Source organism: Mustelus asterias, chromosome 2 (assembly GCF_964213995.1).
Source record: "Mustelus asterias chromosome 2, sMusAst1.hap1.1, whole genome shotgun sequence".
NCBI lineage: Eukaryota > Metazoa > Chordata > Chondrichthyes > Carcharhiniformes > Triakidae > Mustelus > Mustelus asterias.
In genome coordinates, this window is record NC_135802.1 from 48,077,856 (window position 1) to 48,094,333 (window position 16,478).

The window sequence follows — 16,478 nt, forward strand, 5'->3', positions numbered from 1 at the left end:
TATTTAGTGGACAAATTTTCCAAAGAGAAAAGGATTTGAAAAGAATTCACCTGACATTGGTGGCTGATTCACAGCACAGCTATTCACCGCAGTGAGTTTTCTCCCCCTACTTGAGGTGGAGCTCACAGCTGTGTTGCAATGACATGGCTACCAATTCAATACATGATAACAAACCGAATGGCTGAAAGTTGGATGGGGCACAGCCAGTGGCTGGGTAGGTGTCCCATCCCACTCTGTCTCTGGTAGTGCAGCAGAACAGGAGAAAACCTGGATACTACAAGTCAACTCATGCTTTCCCCAGCAGTTAGCTCGTTGTGTAAATGCATCTTTTGCGGCACGGTAGCACAGTGGTTAGCACTGCTGCTTCACAGCTCCAGGGTCCCGGGTTCGATTCCCGGCTCGGGTCACTGTCTGTGTGGAGTTTGCACATTCTCCTCGTGTCTGCGTGGGTTTCCTCCGGGTGCTCCGGTTTCCTCCCACAGTCCAAAGATGTGCGGGTTAGGTTGATTGGCCAGGTTAAAAAATTGCCCCTTAGAGTCCTGGGATGTGTAGGTTAGAGGGATTAGCGGGTAAAATATGTGGGGGTAGGGCCTGGGTGGGATTGTGGTCGGTGCAGACTCGATGGGCCGAATGGCCTCCTTCTGCACTGTAGGGTTTCTATGATTTCTATGATCTTTAGATGTTGGAACATTCCACAATATTTCTTCACATTTTGGGGGTGATTCTCCCTGGGAGGCCATGTAGCGGGCTTCCCGCTGGGCGCCACGGCCTCCACCCATCTCCAGCCACTGGATTTCTGGCACCATCAGCTCTGCACCAGAAATCGGGGTGGAGCTGAATGAAGTCTCTGGGCCTGCTAGCTTCTCCCACACTGGCCCGCTCAGCACTATGCTGTTGGCCTCTCGGGCAAGAATAGATGCATAGAGCATGGGAGATTCATTTTTTAAATCCCGCTGAAAAACCCAGCGGAATTTACTTCAGTTTTTACACAAATTCGGCACTTAGAACGTTTTTAGGAGAATTGCCACCTTTAAGTAAAACTTTAAATTAAAATATTTGAAGCTAACTAATGTTCTTTGTTAAGCATCTAAAAATGGAAAGCTAGCACATTCCAAAACAGTAAAATGGTCAGAACAAAATACTTACCGGACTGTCATCACTCCAGACAAATCCACTGCTTGGTCCTGGCTTATATAATCCAATCCATACAGGTAATAAAGCCATCACTGTCCTAAATAGAATACAAAGAGAAATTGAGTAATATAGTGGAGCCGATTTAAACTTTGGCTGCTGATTTGGCACTGGATGAACAGGTTAACTGTGTCATGTGCCCAAAAGTGATCCTGAGATAATTTTTAGGGTCAGCCCTCATCAAGGGGGGAGTGGCAAATTTTGAGGTGCTGGAGCTCTAAGGAAACATGTTGGCCACGAGATTTCTAAATCTACAATTAGATGGTTTTCTTGTGCATTTATTGTGTATTAATGGGAAGAAGATGCAAGGTGATTACCCTTGGAGAACAGCAGCAGCAGCCTGGGAGCATTGAGAATATCGAGTTGTAAACAATTGCGTTTTTCCGCTGGCATTGCGGAGAATCGAGTGTGGGGAGTCAGGGGTGGGGTATTCTGGTCAGGCCTTCATCTGCATCCAAAAAGCGAGATGCAAAGCACTTTCATGCCGGCCTCCAGGGGGTTTCCTGAGAAATTTCACATAGTGCATGGGAGAATTCCACCCAATATCTCAGGGCCTTGTTGATGTTGTACCTCTTTGTTCCTGCTGGGATCTATTTTCCCCAACATTGCTGGAACCGAAGAGCTTCCGGCTCTGTGATTGGCCAGCGGCTCTTAGAGCCAGGATCGCATCCCGTAAAGGGGTAGGAGGCCCTATTGCAGTGTTGCCTCATTAACAAAGTTAAGATCCCAACCAACCTGTGAGCCAACAGGCTGAAACCAACTTCCCAATGTGTTCAGAATTCGCCAAACTTCACCCAATCCCACATGCTCGGCCATGTCAGAGTTCCTTCTATTGTAACTCATACTACATTGGTCTTAGTTGCTGTGGGGAATTAATGGGTGACATTAAATACTTACACTAGTTCATTCCAAATAAATCTTTCTTCAGAATAATCATGGATGCTGATAAGATCTCCGCCAACAGCTCGGCAGAAATCACGTGCTTCAAACCATGATTTCTTAGTTTGCTTGGATTTTAGAAAAATCTGGGTGGGAAAGAGATCTGTTATTAATCTTCAAATACCTTCAGAACAAAGCCTGAGAAAATGGCTGACCTTAGCTAGAAATCATAGAAACCCTACAGTGCAGAAGGAGGCCATTCGGCCCATCGAGTCTGCACTGACCACAATCCCACCCAGGGCCTGCCCCCACATATTTACCCACTAATCCCTCTAACCTACACATTAGGATTTTAAGGGGCAATTTTTAACCTGGCCAATCAACCTAACCCGCACATCTTTGGACTGTGGGAGGAAACCGGAGCACCCGGAGGAAACCCACGCAGACACGAGGAGAATGTGCAAACTCCACACAGACAGTGACCCGAGCCGGGAATCGAACCCGGGACCCTGGAGCTGTGAAGCAGCAGTGCTAACCACTGCGCTACCGTGCCGCCCGGTAGAAGGTTCTAGAAGGTTCAAAGTTGATAAGTGGTTTCAGATGAAGCTTGTGGAAGGATTGAGGTAAAATAACATGAGTTAAAAGGGCTGTTGAGCAGATGTTGGATGTGGAGGCTTTGGAGAGGGTACAGAAAAGATTTACCAGGATGTTGCCTGGTATGGAGGACATTAGCTATGAGGAGAGGTTGGTCTGTTCTCACTGGAACGACGCAAGTTGAGGGGCGACCTGATATGAGTCTACAAGATTATGAGGGGCATGGACAGAATGGATGGTCAGAAGCTTTTTCCCAGGGTGAAAGAGTCAATTACTAGGGGGCATAGGTTTATTGTGAGTGGGGTAAGGTTTAAAGGAGATGTATGAGGCAAGTTGTTTTACACAGAGGGTGGTGGGTGCCTGGAACTCACTGCCAGGGGAGGTAGTGGAAGCAGATACAATAGTGAGTTTTAAGGGGTGTCTGGACAAATACATGAATAGGATGGGAATAGAGGGATATGGTCCCTGGAAGGCTAGAGGGTTTTAGTTCACACAGGCTTGGAAGGCCGAAGGACCTGTTCCTGTGCTGTAATTTTCTTTGTTCTTTGTACCGAGCAGGTTGTTACAATACTTTACATTCTATCCGATTGATGATATTTTATAGGATCTGCAGTGCGTTTCCGATGTTAACTACAGTCTGGTTGCGGGCAAAGTGCAGCTTGAGACTTGGACCACCCGAGATTTGGCCATCAGCGTAGTACAACAAGCTAGATCTTGCTGGAGAGAAGCATTTTGCTCATATGCTGTCAGTTAGATCCTTTCTGTGCATATTTCAGTTTGTAAGTTTTTGGCACTCTAACCTGCTGGAAGTGTGAGCTGATGGCAAGGCCAATGTGGAAACTGGGACCTTAGGCAATATGAGATCCAGCATGTAGCTGCTTAAACAACGAGATTTCAGGACTGCAAAAGAGAGCACAGCAATAGAAAAGAAAGGGGGATAAAGAGAGGGAAAGAAATATTGGATTAAGAGAGAGAGAAAAATGACAGGAAGGAAAATTAAGGTAAAAACAAATAAACAAAACATTTGACTTCTTAAAATCTCTAAGAAATATTTTCTACATGCAGAAATAGGGCTGAACAGTTTAAATTGGCCCAGAGAGAGATCGGTAATGCATAAAAAAATTACATTGATCTTTAAAGGTATAAGGTGGTTAAGAAAGCATAGGATCATAGAATCCTACAGTGCAGTTGGAGGCCATTCAGTCCATCGGGTCTGCACTAACCACAATCCCACCCAGGCCCCATCCCCATAACCCGATGTATTTACCCTGCTGCTCCCCCTTACACTTAAGGGCAATTTAGCATGGCCAATCCACCTAACCCGTGTATCTTTGGACTGTGGGAGGAAAATGGAGCACCCGGAGGAAACCCATGCAGACACGGGGAGAACGTGCAGACTCCACACGGACAGTGACCCGAGCTGGGAACTGAACCCGGGTCCCTGGCACTGTGAGGCGGCAGTGCTAAGCATTCTGCCACAGTGCGGCCTTCTAAGCAGGAGCATCCAAGCAGGGGGTTGACTGCCTTTCCCTTGCAAAACACAGAAAGGTACTCTGTCTCCTCCTTGCCCCAGAATGGAAAGCTTTAATCTTACATTGCATACCCTCCCCGGTGGAACATTTGATGCCTGGGTGGTCACCACTGTTTTTTTGATTTGGGGGGGCACCGAGATCCTATTGATCTAATAGGATCCTGATGTGCGTTAATGTGACAGTTGCATTGGCTCAGGTGGGCATTTTATACAACCAAATAAAATCAGGCAATTGGATTATGGATGGAGTAGGTAATCCAGCATTTTAATTGCTCACCCTCCCCATGCTCCCCAAGTTGGCAGCAGGCTGTTTTTTAAAAAGATGGCACACACAGTTATAAAATCTAAAAATACTGAAGTACAGAATGTCAACATTCAGTGGTCTCACTTTGTAGCAGTATCCTGAATTTTCATACGTTTCCCAGCCTTCGGAACAGGTTGTGGCAAGGGTTGTCGGGATGGTTGGAGGAGATGTGGCACCGGCTGCCCAGTGTTTACAGATATATTTCGCCTTGCTTGCACAGTCATGAATATCCCATAAACCAGCGGCATGTCTGGTTGCCATGCCAACACATCCAGCTTCTCTTCCTGTAAATGATTGTTCAAAGATCAAATTCTTGAAGGAACCAAATAGATTAATGGATAAGATACATCAATACTATTTTAACAACTGAAACAACAGGATTTGACTTGAAAATGAGCAATAAATTAAGTAACAGTACTAGGGATAAACCATGTTATTTCTATTCAAGTACAAAATTACATATTGGGATGTGAATACTGACACCAAGTTGGGGACATTTTCTTTCTCAATGATAGGGAGAAAGGAACAAATTTTAACTGAATGCACTATTCGAGAAACCAATGTGATCAGATGAAGGACTAGTTTTACTCTGACTACCTAAGCTTATTCTCAATAAATTCAAAGGAGCCAGCCGAATATCACGTGTTATGTAAAACCAACATTTCACCCAAATCGCATGCGTTTCCTTCCCCACAAGTTATGCTTAAATTACCCACAAAGAGGTGGCACGGTGGCACAATGGTTAGCACTGCTGACTCGCAGCACCAGGGACCCGGGTTCAATTTCGTCCTCGGGTGACTGTCTGTGTGGTGTTTGCACATTCTCCCCGTGTCTGCGTGGGTTTCCTCCGGGTGCTCCAGTTTCCTCCCACAGTCTGGAGATGTGCTGGTTAGATTGATTGGCCAAGCTAAATGACCCTTAATGACAAGGGAACAAGGGTAAATATGTGGGGTTATGAGGATAGGCCCTGGGTGGGATTGTTGTCGGTGCAGGCTTGATGGGCCGAATGGCCTCCTTCAGAACTGTAGGGATTCTAAAGGGACCTCGTTCCACCACTGCTGGCATTCAGCCAGCAGTGAACAAGTGTCTCACCATGGAGTGATGCCACCCAGCAAACTCTATTGGGACCTGCCATCCTCATATGGTTGACTCCTTCGTTCTCAGACACTCTAAACCCAATCAAGGGACCGGGCAATGGGAAGGTGGTTGGTGGGGAGGAAGGGGGGTTGTCCTGAAAGGCACACCCTATGCCCTTCCTTCTGAACCCCTCCCTTACCAGTGACATCTTCTCCATGACCCCCATCCCACTCAAACTCACCTGTATCTGTGTTCAATGGCTGATCCTGGCTGCCGGCCTGAGAGTAACACCAGTTCCTGGTAGCCATTGCTCCTGACAGCACTGTCAATCCCTGAGAGCTGTGGTCTCTGATTGGTCAGCAGCTCTTTGGGGTGGGATTCACATCCTAGAGTCACAGAGGTTTACAGCATGGAAACAGGCCCTTTGGCCCAACTTGTCCATGCCGCCCTTTTTTTTAAACCCCTAAGCTAATCCCCATTGCCCGCATTTGGCCCATATCCCTCTATACCCATCGTACCCATGTAACTATCTAAATGCTTTTTAAAAGACAAAATTGTACCTGCTTCTACTACTACCTCTGGCAGCTTGTCTATATTCTCATCCAAATCATTAATATAAATGACAAATAACAGTGGACCCAGCACTGATCCCTGAGGCACACTGTTGGTCACAGGCCTCCAGTATGAAAAACAATTCTCTACAACCACCCTCTGGCTTCTGTCAAGAAGCCAATTTTGTATCCATTTAGAGACCTCACCCTGGATCCCGTGAGATTTAACCTTATGCAACAACCTACAAACGGGACCTTGTCAAAGGCCTTGCTAAAGTGCATGTAGACAACATCAACTGCACTGCCCTCATCGACCTTCTTGTTACCCCTTCAAAAAACTCAAACAAATTTGTGAGACATGATTTTCACAAAGCCATGCTGACTGTCCCTAATCAGTACTTGCGTCTCTTAATGTCTGTAGATCCAGTCTCTCAAAATACCTTCCAACAATTTACCCACCACAGATGTGAGGCTCACTGGCCTGTAGTTCCCAGGCTTTTACCTGCAGCCCTTTCCTACTGGGGGTTAGACTGCATGAAAGGCTTGACTTGTAACTGCACCTGGCCTCCTGCAGAGAAGTGACACAGGGTACCTACCAATTCTCAAACCGGTGGCTGAGACCCTGGGTGCGATCTTACCGCCCATTTACGTCACGCTCCTGCTGCAGCGAAGACAGAGAATTTGGCGACAAGCTAAATCTCCGTTCACTGCAGTGGGATAGGAAAATCCCATTGGCATGAAAGGTCGGAAAATTGTTGCCCTCATTAAATTTCATCTCAAGTTTCTGTTTGTACCATAGCCCAACAGAGGAAAGTTCAACACCAATTCAGTGGACAATAAGTGAAATCTAACAAGATACCATGTTAAGAGGCGCATAGTGCTTAATGTTCACCTGGCATATTGACATTCCAATTTGTAAATGACACTGGGCCCCCATTGACAGACAAAAAGGCTCCTTTGTTGTCTGGATCAGATTTTATGCCAATCCAAAAGTACGATTCAAGTCGCAGACCAATTAAACTCGTCAGAAAAGCTTGCTCATATCTGGAAGTAAGAAAAAATATTAAGAAATTGAAAAGCTGCTTTCCTTCCACAGTGGCAAGGAAAGATATTCCAACAGTAGAAAATCCAGTTTGAATGTTCAAGCTTCAGAAAATGATACAACACAGAAGGAAGATATCCAACTCATCATGTTGTACTTGCTCAGTATTACCAGCAAAAACAGGAAATACTCAGCAAATACGTTTTAGATTGAATTTAATAAGTGATTTGTCTGAATAGTAATGGTGTCATACTTGATGAGATGGTTTCAGAGTATGTCCAATGATCACTTCCAAATCTGTTCCTTTTAGGCCCAGAAAAGTTGACCCTTTCATCATATACATTTTTATTATTAATTAGTGCATAACCCAAATACATTTCCCTACACTTAAAAAACCCATCTGTCATATTTCAATCTATCATAATTGGTTGAAGGCAGTAGCCTCAAATTTGGATCACATCAAAATCCTATGACTCTAGAATACTGTTCCTTGGAAATCAATGTCCAAGAGGCCAATTGTTCTGGCACACACAAAAAAAGCACAAAATATTGTGGATGTTGGAAATCTTTGGAAAAAGATTTGGAAAAAGTCTGAGATCACATACCAACCGACTCAAGAACAGCTTCTTCCCTGCTGCTGTCAGACTTTTGAATGGACCTACCTTGTATTAAGTTGATCTTTTTATGACTATATACTATATTCTGCACCCTCTCCTTTCCTTCTCCCCTATGTACTCTATGAATTGTATGCTTTTTCTGTATACCTCGCTAGAAACAATACTTTTCACTGTACATAGAGTCATAGAGGTTTACAACATGGAAACAGGCCCTTCAGCCCAACTTGTCCATGCCACCCTTTTTTTTTAAAACCTCTAAGCTAGTCCCAATTGCCCGCATTTGGCCTATATCCTTCTATACCCATCTTACCCATTTAACTGTCTAAACGCTTTTTAAATGACAAAATTGTACCCGCCTCTACTACTACCTCTGGCAGCTTGTTCCAGACACTCGCATGTGACAATAACAAATCAAATCTGAAATATAAACAGAAAATGCTGGAAATACTCAGCTGCTCAGGCAGCATTTATGGAGGGAGAAGCAGAGAGTTAATCACATTTCGCCTTGCTAACCTTTAGTCAGAACTGGAAAATGTTACAGACGTGACAGGTTTTAAGCAGGTACTGAGGCAGGAGAAGTTGGAGATGGGGGTAGTGGCCTGGTAAGTTGGGGAGGAAAATAGTTCTGGCAATGTGGATTCTCATTTCTTGGTATGATTTTTTGTGAAGTTGACTATTGTCCGAGCCAAAAGAAAAGGAGCTCGGAACGTCAAGGGTCAGATAGTCATGTGCGTATGTGAATATGATTAGAAAGCACAGATTTACAGAAAGAAATCAGAGTTTGGAAACTAAATGAAGTATGCAGTAATTGGTAACCAACGTAAAGTTTAAGTAAGTTTATTTATCAGTTACAAGTAAGGCTTACACTTTCACTGCAATGAAGTTACTGTGAAATTCCACTAGTCACCACACTCTGGCGCCTGTTCGGGTCAATGCACCGAACCAGCACATCTTTCAGATGGTGAGAGGAAACCGGAGCACCCAGAGGAAACCCACGCAGTCACAGGGAGAACATGCAGACTCCTCACAGACAGTGATCCAAGCTGGGAACCGAACCCGGGTCCCTGGCACGGTGAGGCAGCAGGACTAACCACTGTGCCACCGTGCCACCTTTTAATTTTGATGATTTAAGCAAAACCAATAAGGATGCATTTATTGATGTTTTCTGAGTTCCATACATATTGGAGAAGTACCTGAAGACTTGAGGTTACAAAGCAGAGTTTCAGTGTTCAAGAATAAAGAAATAAAGATAATTATAGCCTAGTTAAACTAAAATCATAGCAGGAAGATGCTTCAAGCATTTTCTTTATGTAATAATTTACAAGTTTTGGCATACATAATTGAGAAACAAAACATATCTGCCCATTGAAATCATGGTTTTGCAGCAATTATGGGTATCTGATTGGTATAGTTTCAGTCCACAATTTCGATTGGTTGTGTTCATATTGATGGTCAGTGACTGTTAGCTTATTCTACCTGTCTATTGGTTTCTGGTTAATAACTTATCTGTCTATATTTGAACAAAATTAACATATTAGAAGGTGCTCCTGAGAAATCAATCAATGGAATAAAAATTACTGGTTCTCAGTGAGCAGACAATCTGCTCCACTAGATTATGTTGAAGATGAAAATGTACCTGAATACTTTTTGTTAGCACTTTGATTTCAGTTTCTAATTCGATTCTGCAGTTGAATTTTCACTTCACAGTGTGTTCATTATTGGCGGATTATGCAGCTGTTCACTATTATGCCTTTGGTTAGCTTAAGTTTGCTTAGAATCAATGTATAGTTCGCTGGAACTAGATATTCATGGGAGAAATGATGGCCGAGTGGTATTGTTACTATTAATCTAGCAACTCAGCTAATGTTCTGGGGACCAGGGTTTGAATCCCTCCACAGCAGATGATGGAATTTGAATTTGATTTTTAAAAATCTGGAGTTAAGAATCTACTGATGGCCATGAAACCATTGTCGATTGTCGGGAAAACCCATCGGGTCCACTTTAGGAAAGGAAATCTGCCATCTTCACCCAGACTCTATCCCCATAACCCCACCAATTTTACCCCCTAATTCCTCTAACCTACATATCCTGGGACACTAAGGGGCAATTTACCAGGGCCGATCAATCTAACCAGCACATCTTTGGACTGTGGGAGAAAACTGGAGCACCTGGAGGAAACCCACGCAGACACAGGGAGAACGTGCAAACTCCACACAGACAGCGACCCAAGCCAGGAATCGAACCCCATGCCGCCCTAATAGATAGTGGTATCTGTAACTAATAGGCTACATAGTGTACTGGGATGCTGGAATCCATGTAATAATGATATACAAACTTCATAGAATGCATCAACCAGTTTTTATTAATGATTCCCATCTGAAACCAGTAGTCTGTTGTGTAGAGGAAATCAATATAAATGCTTCAATCAGAGTAACACAAGGGATAAGAATATTTAAATTCTCCCAATGAATTGTCAAATTAACATATATTTCAAATTGGTGTTCGCAGCATGTTGGTTTGTCCATTACTAACATTCCTGATACATCATTTTGTGTTATATCACTTTCCAGTAAGATTTCAACATTACCTGTAACATTTCTCTGGACATTTCAGATGCAGCATTGCTTACCTTTCCTGAACATTAACAAGGAATGCATTCTGATTCCTGCACATGTTGGATGCATCACTGAATGTCTTGGAAGTTTCCCCAATCAAATAGCAGTAGGTCCCATATCTCTTCCAACCCTATGAATAAAAATCCACATATAGACATTTGTTTGATTCTTTCATGGAAGGTAAGCCTCACTGACAAAGCCAGTATTTATGAATTGCTGCAGTCTGTTTGGTGCAGGTGCATCCACAGTGCTGTTTGCAAGCATTTTCTACCTGCCCACTAATTTCTGATTAATAGCTTTTCTGTCTATATTTCAGCAACGTTAATATATAAGATAGTGTTTATTTTGAGCAGATCAATGTTCCTGATTAATCAATCAATGGAACAAACTGCGATTTTATGATTTTGCCCCAACTGAGGCCCTGAAGTGGCAAGCGAATGGTCATTTAAGGGCTGATTCCCACCCAACCTCAATGATTAGACTGGCAGGAGGACTTAACTGGTGTGGAAGAATCCTGATAAAAACTGGACCCAGATCTCACGTAGGAAGGCGGGGGGGGGGGGGGGGCGGAATGAAGGTGTGGATGCCTCCATCGGAAGCCCCTTTCTGACTGCTGGATCTCCCTCCATCCTGGCCTTTCCCTGTTTTCCCCCTTTGTGTCCTCCAACTTAGCATAAATAAGAACATAAAAACAAAAGGCATAGCAGTAGAAGTAGACCATTCAGCCCATCGAGTGTGCTCCACCATTCAATGAAATAACCAATTTACCATTTATTCTACTATCCTCAACTCCATGGCCGATATTTAATGACCTTGCTCGGGCGAGGCTTGTAAAATCCTACCCGCGGCCAATGGAGAATTCTGTTCTGCGAGCTTCGTCCGCCCCGGAATCGGGGCGAGCGTGCCAGTAAAATTCCGGCCCATGAATCCAAACCTTGTGTATTAACTTATTATGTGGAACCTTGTTGAATTCTTTACGGAAGTCCGGGTATACTACATCAACTGTTTCCCTTTTATCCACCCAAATAATTATGGCCTCACAAAAAACCGAATGGGTGGAATTTTCTGGCCATTCACGCCAGCGGGATTTTCCTCCAGGTGCTCCAGTTTTCTCCCACAGTCCAAAGATGTCCTATTTAGGGGCAGGGGTGATCTGTATACAAAAAACGGGTGGAACTTGAATCACACGGGGACCAATATCCTGGCCGGTAGGTTGGCTAAGGTTACTGGGGAGAATTTAAACTAGATAGGTTGGGGGGAGGGGAGCTAGAAGAGTTGACTAGGATCAAGGAACTAATTGATGGGGTGGAGGATGCAGGGGTAAGGGGAATTACAAAATTAATGGTAGAGGAGAGGGTGCAAGTGAATGAAGGCGGTAATTTAGATAAGGGAGTAGAGGGAGAGGGTGTTCGCGACTCATCAAAGCGGGTCCAGATAAAAGCTGGAATAAGGACACTTTGCCTGAATGCACGAAGCATTCGGAACAAGGTAAATGAGTTGATGGTGCAAATCAGCACGAGTGGGTACGATCTAGTGGCCATTACAGAAACGTGGCTGAAAGGTGACCAGGACTGGGAGATGAATATCCAGGGGTATCAGGCGTTTAGGAAGAATAGACAGGAAGGAAAAGGTGGTGGGGTCGCGCTATTAATAAGAGATAATATCAGGGTAGTACTGAGGGATGACATAGGCTCTGAGGAACAAAACGTGGAATCATTATGGGTAGAGATGAGGAATAGTAGAGGGAGAAAGACACTAGTAGGTGTGGTATATAGGCCCCCAAATAATAATGTTAAGGTAGGGAGGGCTATAAACAAGCAGATAAGGGATGCGTGTAAAAACGGAACGGCAATAATCATGGGGGACTTCAACATGCACATTGACTGGCAGACTCAAGTCGGTAAGGGTGGAATGGAGGAAGAGTTCTTAGAATGCTGTCGGGATAGTTTCCTTGAACAGCATGTTACGGAACCGACGAGGGAACGAGCTATTTTGGATCTGGTATTGTGTAACGAGGTAGGTAGAATTAAGGATCTTATTGTGAAGGACCCTCTTGGGTCTAGTGACCACAATATGGTCGAATTTCTGATTCAGATGGAAGAGGAGAAAGTTTGGTCCCAAACCAGTGTCCTCTGTTTGAACAGAGGGAAATATGATAGGATGAGGGATGAATTGGCTAAGGTAGACTGGGAGAGCAGGCTGGCAGGTAGGATAGCTGAGGAACAGTGGAGGATTTTTAAGGAGATCCTTTTCAGTTCTCAGCAAAAATATATTCCAGCAAAAAACAAGGATTGTAAGAAAAGGGAGAACCAGCCGTGGATAACGAAGGAAATAAAGGAGAGTATTAAAATAAAAACAGCTGCGTACAGAGTGGCCAAAAATAGTGGAGAAACAAGTGATTGGGAAAAATTTAAGAAACAACAAAGAGAGACTAAGAAAGCGATAAAGAAAGGAAGGATAGACTATGAAGCTAGGCTAGCAATTAATATAAAAAATGATAGTAAAAGTTTTTATAAATATATAAAAAGGAATAGAGTGGCTAGAGTGAATGTTGGACCCTTGGAGGACGAGAGGGGGGAGTTAATAGTGGGAAATGAGGATATGGCTGAGTCTTTAAATAAGTTTTTTTTTGTGTCGGTCTTCACGGTGGAGGACACAAATAGTTTGCCAAATATTAACGATAGAGGGTTGGCAGCAGGAGAAATACTTAATACAATTAATGTTACCAGAGAGGCAGTGCTGGGTAGACTAATGGGACTGAAGGTGGATAAGTCCCCGGGTCCGGATGGAATGCATCCCAGGGTATTGAAAGAAATGTCAGAGGTAATAGTGGATGCGTTAGTGATTATTTATCAAAACTCGTTGCATTCTGGGGTAGTGCCGGTTGATTGGAAAACGGCTAATGTTACGCCGCTGTTTAAAAAAGGAAGGAGACAAAAGGCGGGTAACTATAGGCCGGTCAGCTTAACGTCTGTAGTAGGGAAAATGCTGGAATCCATTATTAAAGAGGAGATAGCAGGGCATCTGGATAGAAATGGTTCGATCAATCAGACGCAGCATGGATTCATGAGGGGAAAGTCGTGCTTGACGAACATGTTGGATTTTTATGAAGATGTGACTAGGGCGGTTGATGGAGGAGAACCGGTGGATGCGGTGTTTTTGGATTTCCAAAAGGCGTTTGATAAGGTGCCCCATAAAAGGCTACTGAAGAAGATTAGGGCACACGGAGTTGGGGGTAGTGTGTTAAAGTGGATTGGGGACTGGCTATCCGACAGGAAGCAAAGAGTCGGAATAAATGGGTGTTTTTCCGGTTGGAGGAAGGTAACTAGTGGCGTGCCGCAGGGATCGGTACTCGGGCCGCAACTATTTACCATTTATATAGATGATCTGGAGGAGGGGACGGAGTGTAGGGTAACGAAGTTTGCAGACGACACAAAGATAAGTGGAAAAGTGAATCGTGTGGAGGACGGAGAAGATCTGCAGAGAGATTTGGACAGGCTGAGTGAGTGGGCGAGGATATGGCAAATGGAGTATAACGTTGAGAAATGCGAGGTTATACACTTTGGAGGAAATAATAACAAATGGGATTACTATCTCAATGGAAACAAATTAAAACATGCTACCGTGCAAAGGGACCTGGGGGTCCTTGTGCATGAGACGCAAAAGCCCAGTCTGCAGGTACAACAGGTGATCAAGAAGGCAAATGGGATGTTGGCCTATATTGCGAGGGGGATAGAATATAAAAGCAGGGATGTCTTGATGCACCTGTACAGGGCATTGGTGAGGCCGCAGCTGGAATACTGTGTGCAGTATTGGTCCCCTTATATGAGGAAGGATATATTGGCATTGGAGGGAGTGCAGAGAAGGTTCACCAGGTTGATACCGGAGATGAGGGGTTTGGATTATGAGGAGAGGCTGAGGAGATTGGGTTTGTACTCGTTGGAGTTTAGAAGGATGAGGGGGGATCTTATGGAGACTTATAAGATAATGCGGGGGCTGGATAGGGTGGAGGCGGAGAGATTCTTTCCACTTAGTAAGGAAGTTAAAACTAGAGGACACAGCCTCAAAATAAAGGGGGGTCGGTTTAAGACAGAGTTGAGGAGGAACTTCTTCTCCCAGAGGGTGGTGAATCTCTGGAATTCTCTGCCCACTGAGGTGGTGGAGGCTACCTCGCTGAATATGTTTAAAGCGCGGATGGATGGATTCCTGATCGGTAAGGGAATTAAGGGTTATGGGGATCAGGCGGGTAAGTGGTACTGATCCACGTCAGATCAGCCATGATCTTATTGAATGGCGGGGCAGGCTCGAGGGGCTAGATGGCCTACTCCTGCTCCTAGTTCTTATGTTCTTATGTTCTTATGTTCTTATGCTGCAGTGCATGGAGATTTGGCTGAGCGCCAAATTCTCCGTCCTTGCTTGCAGTGGCGGCCGGAAAATTCTGGCCAATATATTTGTCAAACGCCATTTCCCTTTCGTAAATGAAGTTCAAGATTCTGGGAAAGAAATACTTAAGAGGGCTTTTCTTCAGATTTGAAAGCTTAAATTGTAAAAATATGTGAGATGCTGATTACTCCCTATTGTTGGGAACAGTTAATTCCAACACATGAAAAGGGTGACTCCATCTCCAGGGCCTTCATTTTAAAAGGTAATGAGTGAGATTTTGACAATGCTTTCTTATCAGTATGATAAACATGTCACACTTTCTTGGCAAAATGTAAACTATTGTTTCTCAGCACTTTAATCTTTCAGCATTTTGCTAATAATCCAGAAATGTATTCTGCAGCACAGTGATTCCTGTAAATCTGCTGACACTTGGTGCATTAACCATACAAGTGCTGCAGTCAACAGAATGCCCTCCTCTAAGTGGCAATAATGTGAAATAAATGAGGTGAAACTAAATGCTCAGGTGGTTCAGAAGGTTAAGGCAGTGAATAGATATGTTCAGTTACATGGTGATTTCCCTTTGAGGATTAATCTGCAGATTTAGGGTCTCATGACCCAGGAAACCAATTGAGGAGCAGGGTAGGTGATCACCCTGGTAAGTGTGGGCTTCTGTTTTAACCTGTAAATAAATGAGTTGTGTTTCCCCTAAATTGGAGAATGAGCATCTTTACATTTGGCGGCAAACATTTTTTTAAAAATCCTCAAGCTGTGAGTATCCAGTTGAGTGAAGCTGAGTGAAGTTGATAAAAGAAAAGTGTGCTTAACGTGATGCCCCTCTTTGGATGGATAGATTCATTTGACTCCTCTGCGAAAGACTGGACACAATACAGAAAGTGCCTTGGGTATTACTTCCAAGTGAATGAAATAGGGGAGGAGGAGGCAAAGCACAAGGCAATTCTCTTAAGTGCGTGTGGAACCCAAACTTATAATAATATTATTAATATTTATATTATAATATTAATATAATATTATATTAATATAATAATTAATATTATATCTGATTCTGCAAATAATATTATAATATTATTTGCAGCCTCAGAGCCCAAGGGCAACTGACTCCAAAACATCCAGTGAGCTTGTGGAATTGATGAAGTCACATTTCCAGCTTAAACCATCAGTTATACCCCAAAGATTCAAGTTTAATTCAAGGGAAAGAGCCCCAGATGAAAAAATTGCACATTAAATCACTAAATTAAAATAGATATCGATCGAAGTATTCTGATTTTGGAGCCACCTTGAATGATGTGTTACAGGACAGATTAGTCTGTTGAGTGAATAATGTGGTGATTCAATTGACAACACTTGCAGAGTTTGATATAAATTTTAAATGAGCAATGGAGATACTGCAGGCAATGGAAAGTGCTGAAAAAGGCGCGCAAGGATTATAGAGCACGCAAAATGGCAACATTCATCAGTTAGGGCAGCAACCTGCAGTCAGGAATGATGGCAAAACCGAAGAAATAGCTGTAACGCGGGAAACCAGTTTAGCCACAAATATGACAAGAAGATTTAGAAGAGGCAATCAATCAGCAAAGTTTGAAGTGGAGTCATAGAGGTTTACAGCATGGGAACAGGCCCTTCGGCCCAACTTGTCCATGCTGACCTTTTTTTTTAAAACCCCTAAGCTAATCCCA

General features: G+C 43.7%; 1 protein-coding gene across 1 annotated transcript in view; it reads right to left on the minus strand.

Moving 5' to 3' along the window:
- Nucleotides 1–16,478, minus strand: part of mrc1a (mannose receptor, C type 1a) — a 164,133-nt gene that overhangs the window by 62,098 nt on the left and 85,557 nt on the right. The window contains exons 10-14 of the mRNA XM_078234598.1: nt 10,416–10,531; nt 7,020–7,171; nt 4,584–4,783; nt 2,089–2,216; nt 1,147–1,231 (exon numbers count right to left, since the gene is read on the minus strand). Of these exons, the coding sequence (XP_078090724.1) occupies nt 1,147–1,231; nt 2,089–2,216; nt 4,584–4,783; nt 7,020–7,171; nt 10,416–10,531 (681 nt within the window). The remainder of the gene's footprint in view (nt 1–1,146; nt 1,232–2,088; nt 2,217–4,583; nt 4,784–7,019; nt 7,172–10,415; nt 10,532–16,478) is intronic.